Source organism: Aulonocara sp. 'chitande type north' Nkhata Bay, linkage group LG20 (assembly GCF_057382095.1).
Source record: "Aulonocara sp. 'chitande type north' Nkhata Bay isolate Kocher_YH1m ecotype deep benthic linkage group LG20, A_spYH_male_GT1.1, whole genome shotgun sequence".
In the NCBI taxonomy this organism is placed as follows: Eukaryota; Metazoa; Chordata; class Actinopteri; order Cichliformes; family Cichlidae; genus Aulonocara; species Aulonocara sp. 'chitande type north' Nkhata Bay.
The window spans coordinates 35,748,887-35,770,674 of NC_141363.1; the positions used below are offsets into that span (position 1 = coordinate 35,748,887).

At 40.9% G+C, this 21,788-nt stretch overlaps 2 protein-coding genes across 3 annotated transcripts; one reads left to right on the forward strand and one right to left on the reverse strand.

The window, feature by feature from the left end:
* Window positions 1-2,142: 2,142 nt before the first annotated feature.
* LOC147306146 (putative G protein-coupled receptor 173) lies at window positions 2,143-7,707 on the forward strand. Of its 2 annotated transcripts, none has more exons than XM_086277960.1 (2): window positions 2,143-3,142; window positions 4,239-7,707. In XM_086277960.1, exon 2 carries the CDS (start codon window positions 4,406-4,408, stop codon window positions 5,603-5,605), a length of 1,200 nt encoding a protein of 399 aa, XP_086134086.1. In that variant the 5' UTR covers window positions 2,143-3,142; window positions 4,239-4,405; the 3' UTR covers window positions 5,606-7,707. The 2 variants fall into 2 exon arrangements, with proteins under 2 accessions (XP_086134086.1, XP_086134087.1); XM_086277961.1 differs by lacking the exon at window positions 2,143-3,142 and adding an exon at window positions 3,173-4,136.
* Window positions 7,708-13,583: 5,876 nt separating this feature from the next.
* Window positions 13,584-21,515, reverse strand: wdr13 (WD repeat domain 13). Its single transcript, XM_086276739.1, has 10 exons — window positions 21,388-21,515; window positions 20,784-20,871; window positions 20,425-20,656; window positions 19,906-20,015; window positions 19,520-19,650; window positions 19,119-19,426; window positions 16,694-16,874; window positions 16,404-16,545; window positions 16,133-16,251; window positions 13,584-14,474 (listed from the first exon to the last, which is right to left on the reverse strand). Exons 2-10 carry the CDS (start codon window positions 20,822-20,824, stop codon window positions 14,290-14,292), a joined length of 1,449 nt encoding a protein of 482 aa, XP_086132865.1. The 5' UTR covers window positions 20,825-20,871; window positions 21,388-21,515; the 3' UTR covers window positions 13,584-14,289.
* Window positions 21,516-21,788: the final 273 nt, after the last annotated feature.

Here is a 21,788-nt window from a genome sequence, read left to right on the forward strand (position 1 = left end):
ACCAGCTATGACTGAAACTTCAGTTTAAAACCTTTCTCAGACATTTGAGTTAGTAAGTTGAACTTTTGCAATACCTGACTCAAAATTTTGACATAACAGCCAAAATTTTAACTCATGAGTGGCAATTTCAAGCTTCCATACAATAGAGCATGATTTTCAGCTCCTAAAAATAAAACTAGGAGCGCAAACAACCAGAAACCGCAGTAAAAGCCTGGCAGATCCAGGAGGATATGATGCATTAGGTGATATTCATGGATTCTGTACTTCAGACAGTTCTTGACTGGAAATTATTTTCCATCAATTATTAAAACAGTCCTTGTATTTAAAATTATGATAATTTGTCTAATTACTTTTGGTCCATTGTAAATGGAGGAAAATGCATTAAAATGGCTTTAATTACTAAACAGGGGCGACTGTGGCTCAGGGGTTTGGGAAGCGTATCTGTAACCGGAAGGTCGCCGGTTCGATCCCAGGCTCTCTGCCCTGGTCGTTGTGTTCTTGGGCAAGACACTTTACCCTGGTGTGGGCCAGAGGGGCCGATGGCGCGATATGGCAGCCTCGTTTCTGTCAGTCTGCCCCAGGGCAGCTGTGGCTACAACCGTAGCTTGCCTCCACCAGTGTGTGAATGAATAGTGGCATTGTAAAGCGCTTTGGGTGCCTTGAAAAGCGCTATATAAATCCAATCTATTATTAGTTAACAGATATGTGAGGGGCGGGAGCATGGGGTGGATGAGCTGAAATATAATTTGCCTTGAAACATAGTACTAGTTACTGCTAATCTTACATCACCACTGGATGAGCGCATGGATAGGAACAGTAGAAATGTAACTAAATTCATTTCCTCAAGTACTTTACTAAGGTGTAGGTTTAATGTAAAGTATTAAATCTTTAGTTTAGAATTATTCTGCAGATTAACTGCATTATTATAGATCAACCTACCCTGCAATATATAAGTATTGAAAATAATCAACAGCTGGAACATTAAAGAGAAATATATGTACACACATACATGGATCAATAATAGTGATCATAGTGAGTATGCTTACTTTAGCCTACTCAGTATTTAGAATATATATATATTTTGATTAAAAAGCTTGCACGCTATAACCTACTTAAGTAGGATTGCAGCATTTATTTAATAAAAAGTCTAAAGTCTTTTCCCCCCACTTTGATAAAAGAAATTATCAAACACAAAATTATATTTACAGTCTTGTGCAGCATCATGGGTCACATAACACAGTCTTGTTCATTCACATATTGTACACCTACCAGCATCAGCGTAACTTTGTGCTGAACATTGGGGGGGGGGGGGTCAAGATCTCTGTCTAAATAAATAAATAAATCTGGGTAAATTCCCAGATGATTAAACATGAAACTATTTTGCTGGTAATACCTGAAATGAGTAAAGAAAATCAACAGCCTATTTATGCAGAATAATTCATAATTTCATGGGGGGGTGGGGGTGGGGGGGGCTTATTTTGATTGGGTCTGATTATTGGGGGGATCATAACCCCCCTAACCCCCCTGGAAATTATGCCCCTGGTGTCCATTGTTTTCACCCCAGATGGCAGATGGCTGTCCCTCCCTGAGTCTCGTTCTGCTGGAGGTTTCTTCTTATTAAAAGGGAGTTTTTCCTTCCCACTGTCGCCAAAGTGCTTGCTCAAAGGGGGTCATATGATTGCTGGAGTTTCATCTGTTTATTTTGTATTATTGTAGGATTTTTGCCTTAAAATATAAGGCACCTCGAATCAATTGTGTGTGCTCGTTCTGGTGATGTTTTTAGGTTCTTGCAGAACTTTAAATGAGATGTTTTTCCACTTTCAAAAAGGAGGCCCAATATTCTTCCAGAGCCCCCAGAATTCCTTGGACCCCGTCAGGCCCATGTGTTCCAGTCAACCCAGTTTGTCACCGAGGACAGGAGCACCAGTGTAAGACGTAGCTAGTTGACAGGTGGAGCTCCTCAGTGCACCCATACTGGACAAAACTGGCACGTCATTCAGAGAACATCACTTTCAAGTTATTGGGCCCACAGTACTGCACAGGTCCGCCTCTGTCTCCCTCCCTCCTTCCCTCCCTGCCTCCCTCCCCCTCTCTCTCTCTCCCTCCCGCTCTCTCTCTCTCCGAATAAAACCGACGGTTTCCGCGAATGTGCGAGCTGCCTCCTTGCAAGCAGCCATAATTGGGATTATTCAGGAATAATTCGCCTAATCCAGCCGTGCTGTTTTTGTTTTTGTTTTTCCTATTTTTTTTTCCATTTGATTTCGGCAGCGTCTGCGATGTGAAGCCCTCTGTGCCGTCGCTGGATTTGTCCAAAAATCATGTATTTGTTCTGCCACGGAGGCTTTTATTTTGGACCATTAAGATGTAGTCCACCTTCGCTGGACAGCAAAACAAAGACTGCATAATAACAGTTCAGGGTAAATACATCGCCTTTTACGCCGAAAGATGGGGAAAAGAGACGTATCGCGGCTGTTGTCTGTGTGGACTAATTGTCCTGGTGCCACTAGTCAATATAAACGCCAAGACGATTCATTTAGGGGATGCGCGATCTTTTTTTCCTCTCTAACGTTTGTGGGTGGGTTATTATAAGCATTGAAAATCTGACATCATTTGGATATATGAACAGAGCAAGATATGTTATTTTTCCACCGCGTGTGTTTCTAGGCTTCTGGAAACCCATCCTCGACGTGATGCAACATAAAATCTGTTTTCTCGGATGATATTCAGACACCAAATGAGCACCTTCTTCTCCATGAAAATGTAAAAGGGTGGCGGTGGATTTTTTTTGTGTGTGTGTGTGAGAGAGTGTTTTTTGTATGCATATCTTTTAAATGTGGCTTTACATCAGTCCTCATCCTGGATTTTTTTTTTTTTGATCAGCTGTTGATTATTAGGTAGCCTCTGCCCGTCTTATGTTTATTAAATGTTGCTCAGTTCGCTTTCCTCGCGATGGATTTATGCATAACAGGTGTTGTTTGAGCCTGAGATCACACAGCAAGACCATGCAGCTTTATTATGTGCTTTTCTCTCCATTTAACGAACACTGAAGCAAAGCGACTGGGATCCCTTTTTTGTTGTTTTTTTTTTTTTTTTTTTTTTTTACCGTGAGGAAAGAAAGGATGCAAAAATGAAGGGATGAAAGGTAGGTTATTATCTCTCTCCCCCTCTCTTTCCATCTCTTTATCGCTCTCTCTCTCTCAGTCACACACACACATACACCCACACACACACAATAAAAAAAAAAAAAATGATGGTGATTTTGACACCTGTTCATGTGTTTTTCACTCCACCCTGTGTTTCAGGCCTAGCTGCCATGGCAGCCATTTAATCAGGTGAAATGATATTTGTCAAGGTGGCAGAGAGCTGCTATGATTGAAAAAAGAATAAAGAAAAGAAAACAAGCTTACAGTTATGGCAAATCGTATTGGGTGTCATGGCCTACATAGACAAGGCCCACCCATACAAGCAGCACGACTGAGTATTGTTATCATCCTCTACCCACAAATGAGTTTGCAGGTCTCAGATTTGGTTTATATTTGATTTTTCATTCCCAGAATAAGGTTTACGTTTCCTTGCTTCAACACTGATGTCTGCCCGTGGTGATGGCAACAGTGGTTTTATCACCCTGTTGAGTAACATAACACATTTCTCACACACACACACACACACACACACACACACACACACACACACACACACACACACACAGGCCTTCGGTAAAAACCCAAATGGCTCCGTGCTCTGCCATTATATTTGTTATGTGCTTTGAATGATACTGATTACACCCTCTGCTCTTTAACCGACTGTCACGCATACACGCATGCAGAGAGAAAGCAGAAAATGTTCTTTGCTCATTTACAACATCCCTGTTTGTTGGACATGCCCAGTGTCGGTTGTACTGTGTCTGCTCCAGCCCACCCCCCACCGTACACCCCCATGCATTCACTCAAACACCCACACTTGCACAAAGTATGTGAGCTGTTGTATCTTAGCAACGAGCAAGGTAATTACTGAGAGAGCCAAGGAGCTGGCATGCTGTAGAGCTGCTGATCTGATCCCAGCCTTAGAGAAACAGGAAGGCAGATATTTCCACTGTGTTGCCCAACACAGCACTTCTATATTCACTGTGTTTAAATGTAAGCTTTGCTTCAATTTAGTGGCGAGCGTGTTCGACCTAACGAGCAGGTCAGACGTGCTGTTTTTCGTTCCTCAAAATGTGTGTGTGTCTCTGTTCGCAGGTGGCGAGGTTGTGGACAAAGAGGAAAGATGATTCTGTCTTGTAGAAAAGATCCTTTCGGCCTCTCCTTGTAAAGACGAGAGAGCCGTGGGAGACGACGGCTGTAGGAGGATCTGTACTGTTTTTAAAGGGGCCCAAACCAGGCAGGCTCTTGTGGAAGGGGAAAGAATGGCTAACCAGAGCTTTGCCATCGACGGCCCTGGCAGTTTGCTGGCTGTGCTGGCCTCTCAGAGTGGACTAGCAAGGGGCGGCAGCAGCAGTGACAGCAGCAACAACAATGGAGGAATCTCTGCCACAGATGTGTCTGCCTACTTTAAGCTGGTCTTCTTGGGGTTGATCATCTGTGTCAGTCTTGTAGGCAACCTCTTGGTCTCCCTGCTGGTCCTGCGAGACAGGACGCTTCACAAGGCTCCCTATTTCTTTCTTCTGGACCTGTGCCTGGCCGATGCAGTTCGCTCTGCTGCCTGCTTCCCCTTTGTGCTGGTTTCCGTCCACAACAGCTCGGCCTGGACTTACAGTGCCTTGAGTTGTAAAGTTGTGGCTTTTATGGCTGTGCTGTTTTGCTTTCACGCTGCCTTCATGCTGTTTTGTGTGGCTGTCACTCGCTACCTTGCCATTGCCCACCACCGATTTTACGCCAAACGCATGACCATCTGGACCTGTGCCGCCATCATATGCATGGTGTGGACTCTGGCAGTCGCCATGGCGTTCCCACCCGTCTTTGACGTGGGGACTTATAAGTTCATTCGTGATGAGGATCAGTGCATTTTTGAACACCGCTACCTGAAGACCAACGACACCCTGGGTTTCATGCTCATGCTGGCTGTGGTGGTCCTGGCTACTCATGGCTTCTACGCCAAGCTGCTGCTGTTTGAATACAGGCACCGCAAGATGAAACCTGTCCAGCTGGTGCCCGCTATCAGCCAGAACTGGACCTTCCACGGTCCCGGGGCCACAGGTCAAGCTGCAGCTAACTGGATCGCAGGGTTCGGTCGTGGTCCCATGCCACCTACTCTGTTGGGCATCAGGCAAAATTTACACAATCAGCACCGGCGGCTGCTCGGGATGGAGGAGGTGCGATCAGAGAGGAGGCTGGGCAGGATGTTCTACACCATCACCCTGCTCTTTCTGGTCCTCTGGGCACCGTACATCGTGGCGTGCTTCTGGAGGGTGTTCGTAAAGTCCTGCACCATCCCTCATAGGTACCTTTCCATCACAGTGTGGATGAGCTTCGCCCAGGCCGGAGTGAACCCCATCTTCTGCCTCCTGCTGAACGAGGACCTGAGGAAAGTGCTGAGAGCTCATCTGCCTACTTACTGGAGGACTAAACAACACCTGCCCCAGGATGAGGCCTACTGCATCATGTGAGATTAAAAATGAGCCTAAAGAGGGGGATGTTTCACGTTTTAAGGGGGAATTTGGAGAGCAGAAGGGTTGCAATGCACCTTGCTTAAGTGTCAGTGTCTGTTTTGTTGTTTTGCACAACAAAATCCAAATTTTGCTAACAAATGCAGGCACAGTGCCGATATCTGAAGAATGTTTATATGTGAAAAAATGTGTGAGTTGCAAAGGTTTGGATAGGGCAGTAGAAACGCCCTGGTAACACTTTAAGGGTGTGCACCGCTGATGACGGACTATATAATTAATAAATTGGAAAGATCACAACAATCACCGCTCCAGCTAAGTGTGTCAGATGCCATTTTAAAATAACGTTGCCTTATTTCAGAGGGACACGCCCCAGAGCTTTCAGCTGAGAATGCGTTTCTGTGTCACATAAGGCACAAAACAGACACAGAGAGGCTTGAAATCCTTGAAGAAATGTGCCGTGGACTGTGAATAGAAAGTGATGATCAGAGCGTTACTAACTCTGAAACACATCAAGGAACTCAAAGGGTCTAAATGGATTGATAGACCACCCTGGACGCCTTTTCATGTATTTCAAAAAGAGACTGCAGAATATCAAGTGGACTCAATAACCTTGGATACATTTAAATAGCTGTTGTGATCCCAGAAGCCCCTAACATGCTTGATTTTTTTGGACTTGATTTAGGGCGTGTCAGGTTTCTTTGTATCATAAAAAAAAAAATTGCCTGTTTTCCTTTATTTGTAAACAATACATGTTAAGCAGATGACACTATTTTGAAATATGACTTGATTTCATATTGTATAGACCGTACAGGAATCTATATTCCTGTTTGTGTGTTTTTATAGAGCATTTGTGTGTATGTGTGTGAAAAAGAAAAAAAAAAGGCAGAAAGAAAAAAAAATGCAGAGGGAAGTGGAAGGAGACAGAAAGAAATAATGATGATAGAAAAGGTTCCAGTAACACTGAGTCAATATGAAAGCAGCCTCATCTTGTGGTCTCAAAATCATGGAAAATTGAGCAATCTCATCATATGGAAATTTATCCTTCAAATGGATTTTTAAGCTGGATTTTTAATGCTAATGTGCAAGCAATTGTGAAATACAGATGGATAATGAAAAAAAGGGAGACAGAATAATTAGAAAACAACAGTTGTACATTGAAAACAGGCCATAGGATTTAATGACTTGAATGATGATGTATATTACGTTATTTGGAAAAAAAAAAAAAACCATTAGGAAGTGTACATTTATTTGCAAATGACGATCTTGGGAATGTTTTAAAGTGCTGTTTTGCTCTCACCAGAATACAAAAAAAAAGAGAAAATGAAGTGGCACTTAATTTGAATGAAACTTGAATGTTACCGTGCCATCTTATATCCCCCCCCACCCCCGAACATTAAAGCCAGCACTTGAGTGTCTGGATCACAGTATGTTCAAAATCCAAACATCTTCAGGTTGTATACGACCCCCAATCTGTGTGGTGTATGAAAACTGGCAATGAATACAATGAATTGTCTCTCCAAATTACAATTCATGTGACACAAATGTCTGACCTACGATATGTTAGGCATAGATATACACGTGCAGTCAATTTTTTTTAAATGTGGACACTTGCACAGCATACTGTACTAAGCATGCATTCCACTGCATTTCATAGATTCAAAACTGGGGATTACAACTTGTACAGATGTTGTTATGGAAAGAAAAAGTGAAAAGTGAACAGAGGTCCATAATTTTTACGTCTGGCATTCCCTCGCGAGATGATATTCTGTAACTGTACAGTTTAACTGAGTTGGTTCTTTTGCCCACTCATCAATAAAGACTCTACTTTTGATGCATTCTGATTTATGACCTGTCTCGATTGTGACACGGGCCCAGTGGACAGCACTTTACACAAAATAGGCCACTTAACAGTTTGTGCAGCACAAATTGCACCCTGTGTCCATTGTTGTTCTCGAACACATACAAAAAAGCTGAATTTATGACACATCGGTCTATCATTGTACACTTCACTGGATGAAATGAAAAAGTCATCCCCTCCACTGAGCACTGATCAACAATCACTATACAGTCAAAAAATTTTGTGATTTTCTTCTCCAGTAGCATTTCAGACCTGTGGAGACAGGTGTCACACAAAAAAAAGAACTGAAAACATAAAATATATGGACAAAAGTACCAGCCCACCTACACGTCACACCTGCAGGAGCTTCTCAGCCACGAAAACCAAAAACCATGAAGCTCCTGGTGCACAGTTTTAATGCCAGAGAGGGTTTGTAACTCAAAATGGGACTGAAAACACCTGATAGGCCCATAAAGTGCATCAGTGAATGATGATGTGGATGGTGCTTCATAAAAAGGCAGCTTAAATGCTCATTTCCACCTCCATATGTTTATTCAAAGCCGCTTCTGGAGAAGCTTTGAATGATTTAGTGTTAGAAATAATCCCTATTTATCTTATACTTGGTTCATCATCTTGGTGACATCACAGAGAGCCAAAGGTAGCAGAAATGTAAGAAAGAGAGCATTTAGATCAGTTGAAGCCTGAGCTTTTGGATCACAGACATTACTTGCAAATATGCTACCCCTATCCTTGACGCTAATATGAGCGTCTTCTATTGTAACAGTGCATAAATGCAGAAAATAAGGAAAAACCTAACTGGCCTTTTTGAATAATGAAACATTCCTGCAATAAAACCAAAGGTCACGTTATGCAACTCTAGGATGTTCATAAGGTCACAATAAACTATTGTTTATACCAGACGAAGCTAATCTTTAAGGTTCAAAGTGTACTCAACTGAATGAATGAAATGGATCCATTTGAAAGTGGAATACTGTGTTATTTTCTTTTATACTAATGGTCATGCACAGGAGTAACCTCTGGATATGATGGGTTGCAGTAATTTCATAATCATTAGTATTTCTGTATTGGTTAGATTGTATGGTGTATTCTAAGAGATAACAATTAATACAGCAGAAAACTGAAAAAACGGCCGCTGTATAAATTATGTAAATTAAAAGTAGCTTTTTCTTTCACCTACCGTTTTCAAGTGGCAGCTGTTGAATCTTTTGTGCAAACTGCAGAAAGGGTTTTAAGGGGTATCTAATCCCTCAAAAGATTTTATATTTTAAAATAGGCAGAATTAGTGCTCATGTTAAGATATTTGGATCAATATCTCTACAAGTATCAGGATCCTAAACGAATAGTAGATATACGATCATAGAAAATAATTTTGGATATACTTTATGGTTAACTCCTCTGCAGGATAAGAAACATCAATGTAGTGTAAAAAAACCCCCAGCTCATACAGATTCCACATGTACAGCAAGCCTTATGCAACAGAAGTGCTTCTGACACGTTAAAAGAAAATGGATGGCTTGGAAGAAAAATACTTCATTGTTGTAATTAGGACATGATTGAAATCCAGTCACTGTGTGGTTATGTAATGTCTTGATAAACAATTAGCCTATATTTTAAATTTGAATGAGAGATAATTTCCTTTGTCTTAATTGCTGTGCTCAAGCTGATGAAAAGGATGGTTCTATAGTGAGCAGCATCAATTGTGTGAACGCCCTCTAAATAGTCCAGGTTTAACAGGTTGCATCCAACTGTGCCTCTCTGTCTCCCCAGAACTGATGCTGAAGATTCATCTAAGCGCTTATTTTTAGTTTTCTTCCCACTTCTCTCCAAGATTCACAACAACATAGGCGGTATTACTCATTTGTGAAAGCTCACCCCCGCCCGCTGTACGTTCTGAGGATGCAGAGTGCTGCATAGGCCTTGTTGCACTGTCCTATCAGAAAACATGTGGTCACGCGGGTGAAGTTTTGTGTTGACCTCATAGACAATTCTCTTTTTTTTTGTTTGTTTGTTTTTGATCAGCACCTATCATGGCTGCTTCAAACAAAGCCGGCGTTCCTTCCTTGCAGTGTATCCAAACTTGCATGTCGCAAACTCCTTACCAACCTTGAGAAGAATGTAATCGTGTGAAAGTGCTGTGCTGGAAATTTTGAAACTACAGGTTCCTTTGAACGCTGTGCTTTTCAATTACTTTAATTCAATCTCTTTTTCACCTGGTAATTTCTTTCTTTTCTCTGCACTGTGTAGAGACTGCAATGCAAACTGCAGTCACAATTTGTGAGCGCAGTGATTTCCAATGCAGGGGTGTGCAGTCATTTTAATATTATTTTTTCTAATAGTTCTTTTTACTGCAAATTCTATAATATTTTCACCCATTTAAATTTTAGAAACATTATCTAAATTAAAATAAAAGCAACTAATGTTTAGTTAAACTAGCCACACAAAAATAATCAACAAGCGTGACACCACCATGGCCAGTGAGGCCATTCTAACCAGTCCTCTGACCTCACACAACCAACAAAGGCCTGTAAGTGTTGCTACACTTCCTCAGAAAAGACGAGTTAACTCCACTAAACACTGTTTTCAGTGGAGCTTAAATATTATGAGTCTTCAAGTTGTACATCTAAAGAGGGGGAAATTATTATTTAATCTCGTGTTGAATTTGTAAGTTTGCTCACTTACAAAGAAATGAACAGACTCTAATTATATGGTTGTTTCATTTTAATGGAGTGAAACAGAACATCAACCAAAAATTCAGTTTAGAACTTTTTCCGTAATGAGGATTTTTGGTTGATTTCTTGTGACTCCCCCCAAAAATCAAAATCAAAATCAAGCTACCATGAAAACTGGAGTTCATTTCTTTGTAAGTGAGCAAATTTACAAATTCATCAGGGGATCAAATAATTATGTCCCACACCAAATATAGCCGTCGTGAGTGAGTGACTAAAAAAAAAGTATTTGGGATACAGATCAGTGTGATAAATGTTTCACAGGATGCTCAGAAGAATAACATCAGTTAAAGGATCAGAAAGAAAGAGGAAGTATTGACAAAAGCACTATATTGATAATGTGAGCAATTTGTGACAACTTACATAAAGGAACTTCCCTAATAACAGTACTCAGCAGTGCTTCAAATTCACTGCTAATATCAACATGCTAACATGGTGATCAGATTAAAAAGTGACAGCAGTTCTAGTGTTTAATTTGATGCCAAACTGGAACAAGATACACTCACTGGCCACTTGTTTGCTTATAGAACTGCCTTAATTCTTTGTAGCACAGATTCAACGAGATGCTGGAAGCTTTCCTCAGAGACTTTGGTCCACGTTGACATGATAGCATCACAGTGTAGATTTGTCAGCTGTGCATCCATGGTGTGAATCTCCTGTTCCACTACATGGCAGATGTCCTCTATTGGATTGAGATCTGGTGACTGTGAAACCAGTTTATGACAGTTTGAGCTTCGTGACATGGCGCTTTATGCTGCTGGAAGCAGTCGTCAGAAGATGAGTACAGCAGCAAAACTCGGTGTTGTCACGCTGTGTTGTTTAAACAATGCTCAGTTGTTGCTAAGAGGCCCAAAGTGTGCCAAGAAAATATTCCCCACACCAGACCACCACCTGCAGCAGCCTGAACCACTGACACAAGGCAGGGTGGATCCATGTTTTCATGCCGTTTACACCCAGTTCTGAGCCCAGTTGCAACAGCAATTGAGATTCATCAGACCAGGCAATGTTTTAGCAATCTTCTGTTACTCAATTTTGTTAATGCTATGCAAATTGTAGCCTCAGTTTCCCATTCTGAGCTGACAGGAGTGCCACCCAGTGTGGTCTTCTGCTATCTAGGCCATCTACTTCAAGGTTAGAAGTAGTGTGTGTTCAGCAGTGCTCTTCTACATACCTCAGTTGTAACGTGTTGTTATTTGAGTTACTGTTGCCTTTATCAACTCAAAGCAGGTTTTTTCACCCAGAGAACTGCCATTCACTGGATATTTTCTCTTTCTCACATGATTGTCTATAAAAGATGGCTGTGTGGGAAAAACCCAGCAGATCAGCAGTTTCTGAAATACCCAGACCAACCCATCTGGGACAAAAAACCACATTACGTCCAAAGTCGCTTGAATCATCTTTCTTCCCCATTTTGTTACACGTTTTGAACTTCAGCATGTCAGCTTGACTGTGTCTAAGTGTTACTGCCCTGTGATTGGCTGGTTAGAGATTTGCATTAACAATTAGTTGCCCAGGTGTATGTAATGGATTGGCTTATAAATATGGAACCATGGTTATCAAGAATCTGATTACATTTCTTATTAGATTAGCAAAAGAAAGAGGGCAATCACCAAAGTGAAAGTCATCCACAAGTGATACAAAATATTTAAGGTATAGAGATTTTTGAGATATTTCAATTCAATATCCAGTTTTATTTGTGTCAAATCACAACACCAGTCGCCTCAAGGCACTTCATATTGTAAAGTACAGTCCCCACAATAATACAAAGAAAACAGAAAACCCCAACAATGAAAAGAACACCGTTGGAGCAAGCACTTGGCGACAGTGAGAAGGGAAAAAAATCCCTTTTAACAGGAAGAAACCTCTGGCAGAACCAGCCGTCCCTCAGGGAGGGACAGCCACCTGCTGGGATCGATTTCACTCAGCATTAAGGCAGAATGCAAAATCAACCAAGATCAGAAAAGTCAAGATCACTGGATAGATTGCTATTCAGTAAAAAGGACTAGATGTTACAGTCCCTGATAATGCATGGGGACTGTAACATCTTGTCCTTTTTACTGAATAGCAATCTATCCAGTGCATTTTGCCACCAGATTGATGAACTATGTTATATTTTAGTCTTTAAGACCATGTTGGTAGGATGACCTTTATACCCAGAGAAGAATTTACCGCTCTCCATTAGGGCTGCCACAAACGGTTATTTTGATAGTCAACTAGTCACTGATTATTTTTGCGATTAGTCGACTAATCAGATCATCATCCATTGGAGGTAAAACGTACAGCTTATTGCACCAGCAGCATCTGCTCTTATATAACTATCATTAGCTTACAGCTTTAACTGTTTAAGGTATGTGCTAACTAAAAATAAAGACAAGATGATAGTTTATTAAATTTTAATGAAATTTGCAGATTGTTTCGGTGAAGTTTAATAAACTCCTTGCTATCTAAAATATAACAGGACACCGGAGTAAATTCTCCAGCATCTCACACTTCTGATGATCAGCTGTCTGCTTGACGTTTATTCAGCTGTGTAAAAACTATAACTTTAATCTCAGCCAAACCGATTTACTCAGGAACAAATGAAATACTAAAAAAAAGCCAAACAATTACATTTTTAAGTTATCTAAGTGACTCATATATCATGTTTAACCTGAGTAGCGAAAGACGGCGGTGGGTTTGAAAAAGATTTGCCGGGAGTCCGGTGTTCTCACGGCTCTAGTTAGCCTAGCCCCCGGCTAGCTATCGAGCTAGTGGGTAACAGACGTCTCCGAAAACGTCGGAGCGCTTTTGAAAATATGCGGTGTCTTGATAAACTGAGCAGATATTTGAGGTTTACACAGCTACATTCTCGCCTGAAAATATGTTAAATGTTTATTTTGTGACCCAGAAAGAATAATAAGAGCAATATTAAAACTAACTAGCTGCCACCATTGTTGGAAACTGCGCTGGGCTGCGCTATGAATTCTGGGACGCTGCTTCTTCTTCTTCGGGGTTTAACGGCAGCTGGTATCCTTGTACATGCAGTGCTGCCATCTTCTGTTTCAGTCCGTTATTACACTCTTAAATCCTGCTACTTATTCCTGCGTTTTTCAGGATCTTACAAAGCTTCAAAAGACGCGTCGACTATTAAATCAGTCGTCGACGATTTTGATAGTCGACGTAATCGTGACTAGTCGACTAATCGTGGCAGCCCTACTCTCCATATACAATAAACCATCTCTGAACACCAGAAATGACTGTTCCAGTGTAGATCTTGAAGACCCACACTATGACTAATATTCTCCTACACTGTAGGTTTGACCACTTTACTACTCTGAGCACCTCTGGTATGCACATTTCCGTTTCCAATTATACCGAGATCCATGTATGCCATGAAAAAGGCAGCAAAGGCAACTGACATTTACAATAGTTTATTGTGGATTTGTGAAATAAATTAAATGAATCAGCAACCAGCTTGACCCGAGTATACACGCACACACATACAGGTTAAGTACAAACACCCTTTAATCTTTTTTGTCATGATTTGATATGCCTGATCCGGATTTCAGTTTCATGCACATGGTCTCAAATGCAAAACAGCAACTGAAAGCAAATAAGGCCATTTTACTACACTTGATTACACTGATTGAATAACAGTTACATAAATAGTGAACTAGATCTATGCCAGAGGACTGTCAGTGTGATATAAAGTGTTTTTTGTTTTGTTTTTTTTGGAAAATTATGTGTTCTCTTCACATGAAGTAGGTCGTATCCACCCAACTTGAGGTCAGCCATGACACATGCATGGTATTAGTGCTCGTTCATTCTTTACAAACCAAAGAAAAAAAAAGAAAAAGCCATTTCTCAGCTGCAGCTGTAGGAGCACTGACACACACAGCCCACCTCCCACACCATGAATTTCTAAGACATCCCTACCTACACAGCATGGCGTTCTGATTGCACTTGAGTATCATTACATTAAACATTTGACGCAGCCTGTTACATTCCAGTGAAAATCTAAAGACTTGTTATTGGACGGTTAAGGAGCAGCAGGCTTTTTATATGCAGTGGATGGAAGCTTTTTTTAATTTTTAACATGGTTTTTTTCATTAGTGGATCAGTCACTTTTGCTCACGCCTCCAGATGATGACCATGCCGGTGGAATCAGCAGATGCAAGTAAACTCTCGTCGCAGTTGAAGCTGACATCCAACACTGGACCCCCATGACCCTGCAGCTTGTTTACTATCGCCTTGGTGTTGCGCTCGACATCGAAGAAGTAGACGCAGCCATCCTCGCTGCCAGTCACTGCAGCAGAGGGAGAAACACAAAAAGAAATGGCGTGGAGACATTACAAGGACAGCTTGAGAAGATTTAATTTGGGATTGTCTCTAGGCAAGGTGCACACTAATTACTGTGACAACAACAGGATGTATATTATATATTTTTTTCTCTTTCCAGCAGAAAGTAGAATCAACACAGAATTATCTGCACACTCTAATGCATACTGGGCGAAATCAGAAATGCACAGGTGGTCACACACTGCGCCTGACAAGAGGACGGAGACACACAGCTTGTTTATTTTCCACTTCCAGCATGAAGAGAAAGTAACACAGGCTATACACGAAGGAGAGCGCTTAATGAAGGTTGAGCTTATTCATAAATGTTGATGACTTAGCTTGCTGACAGATTTAAACAGACAGATGTTGCATGACCACCTGAAAATAAAATTATACTCCCTGAGCCTTGTTCTGCTGGAGGTTCCTTCCTGTTAAAAGGGAGTTTTTCCTTCCCACTGTCACCAAGTGCTTCCTCAAAGGGAATTGTCTGATGGTTGATGTTTTCTCTGTTCTCTCATTTGGTGCTATATAAACACAACTGATTTTAACTGAACTTATTCAAACATTTCTTTTATATCTTTAAGAGTCTCTTTATACTTTCCATCTTCTTTTTCTATATACAACAACAAATAATAAGAATAACAGGCCAATAAGAATCATTAGGTTAACTAACAGTAGTTTGCCTGGAGACACAAACCTAATAATAAAAACAAGTCTTAAAAATGATTGATAGATCGAAAATAAACCATTAAATCTAGCAAGGACAGACTTTGAGGTTGAGCAGCATTATAGTTTATAAAAGGGGATCCACACACAGGCTCCATATTTCTGTCCTTGGACTTTACATGACCAGAGTAGCTTTAGATGAGTCACAGTTTAAAATAATCTCAGTTCATCCACTTTCTGAGGCCATTTGAGCTCTTCTCCTGACTAAACCAAGCATTTAGAGCAGTATGAAGCCTGAGTGAGGATGAGCAGAAATATTAGTTGATCATCACAAGGGAAATATTGGAATATTCCTTGAATACTGATTATACCTTTGATTCTAATCTCAAATGACTTGACAAACCAACTTCCCTGGAGGATTAGCACTAGAACTCATTTTCATTTATTTACAGAACTATCTGTGTTTTGCATGCTTTTCTTGAAAACAGGAAAAACAGCAAAAACACAGATAGTTCTTTCATGTTGTCACATATTTTATGGGTAAATTCTACTGAACTCTTAAATGCTGGCAAGCACCTTCTAAATAAATGTGTGAAAGTATCTATTTTAAGACATGAAATAGCCTGAGCTTCTGGCTTTCAGAGGTTGGACATGCATATTTTAAACTCGGCTCATTTTTGCTATAAACTTCCATAAATCTAAAATTAAGGAAAATTAAGAAAATAAATAAAAGCATAACAGGTTCACTGCAACCGTGCTGGTCTCATGTTAGCAATTTACTTCATAGGAAAAGTACTCTCTCTCTCAAAAATTGTCTTTTTTTTTTTTGTTGTTTTATTCCAGAGGCAGTGGTATGCTATTTTGGTCAGTGTTTTACACTGAATTGCCTGCAGCAGGATATAAACTATGGTCTAATTTTGTATTCAAATATTACAGCAGGAACACTGGGAGACTTCTTACCCACACAGGCCCCCTGTCTGAAAGACATGAGGGGGCAGAAGATGCTATGAACGAGCTGGGATCCATGCTGGATGGGGAAGCTTCTCTTCAGCTGTAGTGTTCCCTCGTTGTCTACCACCCTGCCAATGTGAAGGTGTCATAACTGGTCAAATTCAGCGTAACAGCATAATCACAAACAGATATTACAAGTAAACATGTTACAGCTTTAAAATCTGCACAGTGGAAACAAAGCTGCTTATTAATTAACAGTGACTTGATCTTGCAGACTGACCTGTACAGCAGAAGCTTATTGACACAGGCGTTAACCAGCAGCGAGGGGTCTCTGGCCTCTCGGCTAATCCAGGAACGAGCGGATATGCTGCAGATAGAGCTGCCTTCACTCACCACCAGACGCTTGGCTTTAGTAAGCTTCCCTGTGGTTGGGTCGGGAGGAACAAAACCAGCAAAGACCGACAGAAACAGATCAGCTGCTGACCCTCCAGAGCAGACATACTCTTCAGAGAAAAACTCATTATAATTTCTAATGTGGCCCTTTTCCAAATGTAAATGTGGTAGGTGTACCTGTGGCCATGTCAAAGAGGAAAGAGAAGATGCTCCCCCTGTCATCACCGGCCCAAAGGATCTTCCCTGGAGCATCAAAGGAGAGAGACAGCACGCGGCCTGTCAGCTTACTGGAGCCCCCCTTCACCTTCTTCCCAGTGGAGATGTTCACCACCTGCAGGTGGTGCTTGCTGTTTCCCACCTGGAACACAGATCCGGGAATGAAGACCTTTAATAATTCCACAGCGCTACACGGAGAAACTGACAGTGTGCACCATTTCTTTCTGTTGTAATTTAACCTGCGAAACCCAAATTTATCTTTCTCATGTTATATTTAATGAGGCATAAATGGACACTGCTGTGACAACACGTCTTTCAGCTTACATTCTGTACATCCGTTAAAGTATTTGTCATCAAACAGCTAAGTGAAATCCAAATTATCCGTCACATTTACCACTTCACAAAGGCTGACATTTCATTCTAAAATTTTAATCAATGTCTGCACAGTGGAAGTATTCATTTAGTTATTGAGACTGGGATAAAAGGGTTCTCTTTGGAGGTTATTGCCTCAGCATGAAAGGCTTAATTTAGACTTTACTCACAAAAGGGGAAACATCTGGAATAAATGTGACAATGAATTAATTTCAGAGCGCGCTATGAAGTTTGAAGGAAATAAAAGCTGTAAATGTCCCTTGAGGTTACTCAGAAAGGTAATTTCTTTCAGCCTTTACCAAAAGTGTCGGATAACTGAAGTGTGACTTTAAGCATGCGGAAAACAGTAAAGGTGTAAGCAGACATCTGGTGACGGACTACACAGTTATTGTTCAGGTTTAACTAGTGTCTCGTCTTAACATATCTTAACAACAACTAAAAACTAGCACGCACATTCAATGTGAAGCCTGCAACTAAAGTCCGAGCCCCTGAAATTTTGAATTTCAATTTTAAATGTTATATTTATCACCCAATAAGAGAACATGCATCCAGTCTACACACTCACACATTATTGACTGTCATTCATCCACCTTGCTTTAAGATCCTTTAGGAATTTCAAAGAAAGCCATCATTTATTGTAATATTTTCAGCAACTAATCCCTTTAATCCTTTCAAACAATACACATTAAAGCAAAAATAATGCAAAATAAAATACATCAATTATATCCTCTGCAACCAAGGATATATGCTCAGCAACCACTTTATTAGGCACACTTTTTCAACTGTTTGCTAAGACAAATCACATGGCATCAGTTCAATGTATTTAGGCATACAGACTTGGTCAAGACAACCTGCTAAAGTTCAAACCAAGCATCAGAAAGGCTAAACTATGGAAGCACCACACTGGATCCACTTAGCACCAATTAACCCTTTAAAACCAATCGGAGCAGGCATGCTCCATTTTGCGTAACTATTTTTAAATGAACTGGAACCACGTAAGCTAGCGCAATAATTTTTTTTGCATTTGAAACCGGAGGAGTTGTACTTACAACTTATGCCATCAGTTTGTCCTAGGTTTCCTTCCACATATAGCTTTGCAAAGATTGCATAAAAAGCACTTGCAGCAACAACAATATAATATTCCAGAAACAGGCTTTGCTGATCCAATCAGCTGTTCATAACACTTCCTACGTGGGAATAGACGTCAGCGCGAACTATCACACATCCGCCAATACCTGCCCGAAACCGGAAGTGGCATCAATTTTGTGAAAATTTAGTTTTTTACCTTCAGGGCCTTATAAGCCTACACTGGTGTTTTTTATGTTTGACTTCATGCTTTTCTGTATCGTTTCTGGGATGCTTAAAACTCAAATTGTACTGCTGGAAATAGTTTATAATAATGCACATGCTGTTTTTTTTGCAAATTTGCATGATAATATTTATTTTTTCGTTTTCCCTGCAGTATATAACTAGAAACTAGAAATTTCTCTAACTAGAAATATGTGTAAAAAAATGATTTTCAATTTTTTTTGTAGTTTATTGCACTTATTTGCAATTTATGTAGTTACTATGGACTTAATGCATAGATATTATTAAAATTTGGGCTATAATGGTTGTATTGATGTATAGCAACTTGAACTGCTCCCTACAGCATGTAAAAATATAAAAATAAGCTCTGGCGGACTTGGTTCTATGGTAGGTTCTAAAGGGTTAAGCTTCGTTTAAACACCACAGCCTGAGTATTGTAGATGACCATGTCCATCCATTTATGAACAGTGTACCCGTCTTCTGATAGCTGATGATAACACGCCATGTTAAAAAACTCAAATCCTCTCAAACTGGCTTCTTGAACACGATAATGAGTTCACTGTACTCAATTAGCCTCGGTTATTTAGTCATCTTTCACATTTTAGTCTTTCATTCAAGGTGATTTTCAAAAGTAACTTTTATTTCAGTTCAACTTTCTTTGTTTTGTGGTATTATCTTTTTATATCACATGTAATATGGGACTCACCACAGTAAGGTTATTATTCATGGGTTGGAAGGTGCAGCAGAGCAACTCGCTGGATTCTGGGTCTCTGACCTCTCGGATGCACCGGCCATCCTCTGTATTCCAAATACGGAGTGTCCCGTCCAGCGATGTCGACACAATGATGTCATTGCTCAGAGACCAGGCAAAGTCTGTAACTGGACCTCCATGACCTTTTAGGGTCACCTTCACACTGGGAGGAGGTGGTGAGAGTGTCATAATGGACAGAGTGCCATCCAGTGAGCAGCAAGCAAGGAGGTGCTTGTCATCATTGGCAAACTGCAAACGTGGAACTTAAAGAACAAAAAGAGGACAGAAGCGTGGAATACATGGAGATTTTCAGTGTATACACATTGATTATAATGAATTCAAAACCATTTACCTACCAGCAGAGTCGACATGTTGATCAAATATGTGGTGCATGCCAGCAAAAGCATAATTTTCACTCAATGTTGTGTCTCCTGCCATGGCACGACTGGCCTCTGCCACTGAGGTGGGCACCAAACTGCCCGGAGGCCTGAGGTCACAAATAAAAACTGTCACGTAAGCACATAATCAATAAAACACACCTCACAACCCTTGCCTACAGCTGACCACTCAATATAAGAGATCCAGTCATTACTCAGTGCCACATAACTAGAATTACGGCCAGTAAATCTAAACTAACGCATCTACTCATAGCAGAAGTAAATCAAAAATGAATTTAATTGCTTAAAGCAATGAGACAAAATGCTGGATGTGAGCTGGTCTCTGAGTGCACTCTTCTGGGTACCTCTCATCGTAGACGGCTCTGTTCATCTGGGCCTGTAGCTGGTACGAGCCTCTACTGACAGACCGGCGATGACCACGAGCCCCTTGGGCACGGGGGTCCTCCTCAAAGTCCTGACAGAGAGCAGAAGGGGCCGCAGAGAGAGAAAGAACCTCAAAGGAGTGAGTGCAAGAACTCAAGACCTCAAACAATCATGAAACAAAAACAACCACGAAATGTTGAAAACTTGTTGAAATTACCATGCATTTTCAAGTTACTGATACTGCCCACTTACATGGGCAATGCCAGCAATTTCAACCAAGCTGCTCAGTTTAATATGAACGGGCAACCAAAGTGTTGCTTGGCTATGTTGCTCACTGATCAAAACTCACATTAAGCCTTCCAGATGGCTCTTATATCCTAAACTTCCTTTCCAGCTTTAAGTTATTTTAAAATCTTTTCCCCCCAAATTAGTGCAACCACACCCGCCTACTCTCTCGCCTGTTCTACTTTTCCTGCCCTTTCTATTTCTTTGGGTCTGACCTCCATTCGGTCCAGTGTGGTGCGGGAGCTGCGCACACTGCTGGCCCTGAAGCTGCTCTGCTCAGACAGGGGCCCGTAGCGCAGGGCCAGCAGCTGACTGCGCAGCTTCAGGTACTGCCTGCGCAGCCCTGGCTCAAAGCCACACTTGGCGTTCTCTCTGAGCAGCTGGCTGCGTCGGCGGATGTACTGAGTTCGGAACTGTGGGAAGGTAGGCGTGCGGTAAGCATTGTACCTGGAAAAGGGGAAAGAAATGACACAGCACAGGCAATAACTCACAAATGATCCATATACAATTACACGTCTGAATGGCTTCGTCATCAGTTTGGACTATTAAAGCCAGCTGCCTGACTGAGTCTCACCTTGCGTCCACTGCCAACACCTGCTGCCAAACTGCTGCCATTCCACAAGCACTCTGGGTAAAAAGGAAGCCACTACCAGGGCAGATACCTGTCACAAGACACAACACAAAATTCACATTATTAGCAACTTTAACGGAAAAAAAAAATAGCATGTACCAACTGTATGAGGTCGAAAAAAGACAAGCTAGTATTAATGATGCGCTGATAAAACTGAAATATTACCCCCACCATCACATCCTCAGCGTCAAAGGTAGCAATGATTCAAATTCTAATGGCAAATGAATGGTTGTGTTACTGAAATGTTATGCAATGCGAGTTTGACACTAGAAAACAATCCGTAAGGAGAACCGACATAATCTGCTGAACGGTTTCCGCTTTTATTTTCTCGAAACAATGTAAGCAGACGAGCTAAACTAGCGCTAGCCTGTCATTTAGCAAGTTAGCCACAACATCATATGCGACTACTGCTCATAAAAAACACTTTCCCGTTCAATTTTCAGCTTAGACACACAGTCTAGGAGCTAACAATTTAATACAGCGTATAAGACATGACTGGTGATCACAGAGCAAAGAAACTCAGTAAAATACGGCTAGAATCGCTCACCTTCCTTAGCTTTTCTCCATCGCTGCTTTTTCTGTCAAATCACGTGACACACTGTAACCAGCACAGTCACTCATGTGGAGCTGCTGAATCCGGATGATGATTCACAGCGTTTACATTTAACGTTACATTCAAAATAATTAACCGACCATGGATCGACTGAGGTGCAAAAGATCTAACAGTCCATTAACTCATTAAGTACACGGCTATAGGTTTTTTTTTATTCAGAAATCAATAAAATATTAGGGCTTTATATTTGTTTACTTATAGGAAAAAACTATGCATGGTTTGGTTGCATTATGGTGATCACTTTGACCCGCTGAGAAGCAAAATAATCAATTGATTAATATCAGCAATATTTTACTAGTCCACACAGAAAATGCAAAGCATTGCAAATCTGAGTA

What these genes read in the sequence shown, in the direction of transcription:
- LOC147306146 (XM_086277960.1), top strand. Translation starts at nt 4,406, where the DNA reads ATGGCTAACCAGAGCTTTGCCATCGACGGCCCTGGCAGTTTGCTGGCT.
- wdr13 (XM_086276739.1), bottom strand. Translation starts at nt 20,824, where the DNA reads ATGGCAGCAGTTTGGCAGCAGGTGTTGGCAGTGGACGCAAG. An exon ending in GTGTTGGCAGTGGACGCAAG is followed by an intron (nt 20,657 to 20,783) that starts GTGAGACTCAGT and finishes CCCCTTTTCCAG; the next exon opens with GTACAATGCTTACCGCACGC. An exon ending in CCTCTTTGACATGGCCACAG is followed by an intron (nt 16,546 to 16,693) that starts GTACACCTACCA and finishes ACCCAACCACAG; the next exon opens with GGAAGCTTACTAAAGCCAAG.